Source organism: Camelina sativa, unplaced genomic scaffold, assembly GCF_000633955.1.
Source record: "Camelina sativa cultivar DH55 unplaced genomic scaffold, Cs unpScaffold00738, whole genome shotgun sequence".
Classification (NCBI taxonomy): domain Eukaryota; kingdom Viridiplantae; phylum Streptophyta; class Magnoliopsida; order Brassicales; family Brassicaceae; genus Camelina; species Camelina sativa.
Genome location: NW_010921866.1, coordinates 1 through 1,680, shown reverse-complemented (window position 1 = coordinate 1,680; position 1,680 = coordinate 1). Strand labels below are relative to the sequence as shown.

General features: G+C 43.9%; 1 protein-coding gene across 1 annotated transcript; it reads right to left on the bottom strand.

Annotated features, from left to right (window-relative positions):
• Positions 1-119: 119 nt before the first annotated feature.
• On the bottom strand, positions 120-1,674 carry LOC104773902 (serine/threonine-protein kinase BRI1-like 2; the record flags this gene model as incomplete). Its single annotated transcript, XM_010498573.1, has 1 exon — positions 120-1,674. A coding segment is annotated over one exon (1,404 nt), but the record flags the coding sequence as incomplete, so codon positions are not given.
• Positions 1,675-1,680: the final 6 nt, after the last annotated feature.

Here is a 1,680-nt window from a genome sequence, read left to right as displayed (position 1 = left end):
AGACAACATTCGCACGCACCCTGATATATAAATTATGAGAAAATAAAACCAATGACTTTACTTAAACCGAGATATGTGAGCCAAGCGTGAGTTATTTTAGCTAAGACATAAGATAAGACTTAAGAGGAGGATGAAGTTTCATATATATAATTATTAAAAAAAGATTTAATACAGAATAAAATTTTAATCATTGATCCACCACACATACATTCTCACAGCAATTTTCTAAAAGAGAGACAAATTATAACCAAAAAAAAAAGCAGATCATGGTTACGAGCTGTTACTGTGACTGTGACTACTATTTTCATTTCCACGAAGTTCTCTCAACGAAGCAACCACTTGTAACATATTAGGCCTCTTTGATGGGAAGTCGTCGACGCACCGCAACGCTATCTCCAAGTACCTTAACATCTCTTTCACAATCATCCCTCCGAAACCTTCTTTTTCATTCAGAGACTCTGAGGAACCTTCTTTCATACTCAGAAGGTCTTCATCAATCACTTCCATATGTTTCCCTTCTCTTGCTTTCATCTTCGACCAACCTACTAAGTTCGTATCACCAAACTCTTCTTTGTCCGTTGGTCTCTTCCCGCTTAAAATCTCGAGCATCACTACTCCGACGGAGTACACGTCGCCTTTTGCAGTACATCTGAAACTTTGGTAATACTCCGGTGGTACGTAACCTGGCGTGCCTGCCAAGGTACTCACACTCAAATGCGTGTCTAACGCGCTGATCAGCCTCGCCATTCCGAAATCTGAAACTCTAGCTTCCATGTCTTGATCGAGAAGCACGTTGCTTGACTTCATGTCACGGTGGATGATGTGAGGGATACAATTGTGATGCAAGAAACAAAGCCCTTTCGCTGCTCCTTTCGCAATCTTCTTCCTCTCTTCCCAACTCAAAACCCTCCGTTTTTCGCCTGTTCTCGGTCCGTGAAGCACTTCCTCGAGGCTACCATATTGCATAAACTCGTAAACTAGCAATCTCTCTTCCCCGATTTTACAGTATCCCAAGAGCGGTACAAGGTTTCGGTGTTTGATCTTCCCTAGCGTTTCCATTTCCGCCATAAACTCTCTATCTCCTTGACAACTAAGCCTAATCAGTTTCTTGATCGCCACGGAAGACCCATCTTTGAGCGTCGCCTTGAAAACCTCGCCGAATCCACCGTGTCCAATCATACTCGCAGCCGAGAATCCATTCGTAGCTTCGATGAGCTGCGAGAACTTAAGCTTCTTCAACTGTCGCTGAAATGTCGCTACGTTAATACTTAACGGCTCTTTCTCCTTCTCAATCTTCCACGTCGTGGCGGAATTAACAGCCTGCAAACTATGAAGCATCTTCGCATCTTCAGCGTCTCTCTTCCTTGCACGAACCGCAATCGCCCAAACGATCAAAATACAAACCGACGCAGCAGAAATCAAAACTCCCAAAACAATGCTATTCGCCCAAGAAGCTGCCCTGCTTCCGTGTTTAGCACGTTTCACTTCCTCTGTTCCTGCTGGAAGCTGATTGTTTCCGTTCTTACATTCCGGTAAAGGTACTCCACAAAGTCCAGGATTATCCGCGTACTGGCTTGCAGGAAGCGTGCTAAGCTGACCTCTTTGAGGAATCGGACCGGTTAACTCGTTATTCGACAAATCAATCTGCACCAAGAAAGACAAATTCGAGAAAGACTCAGG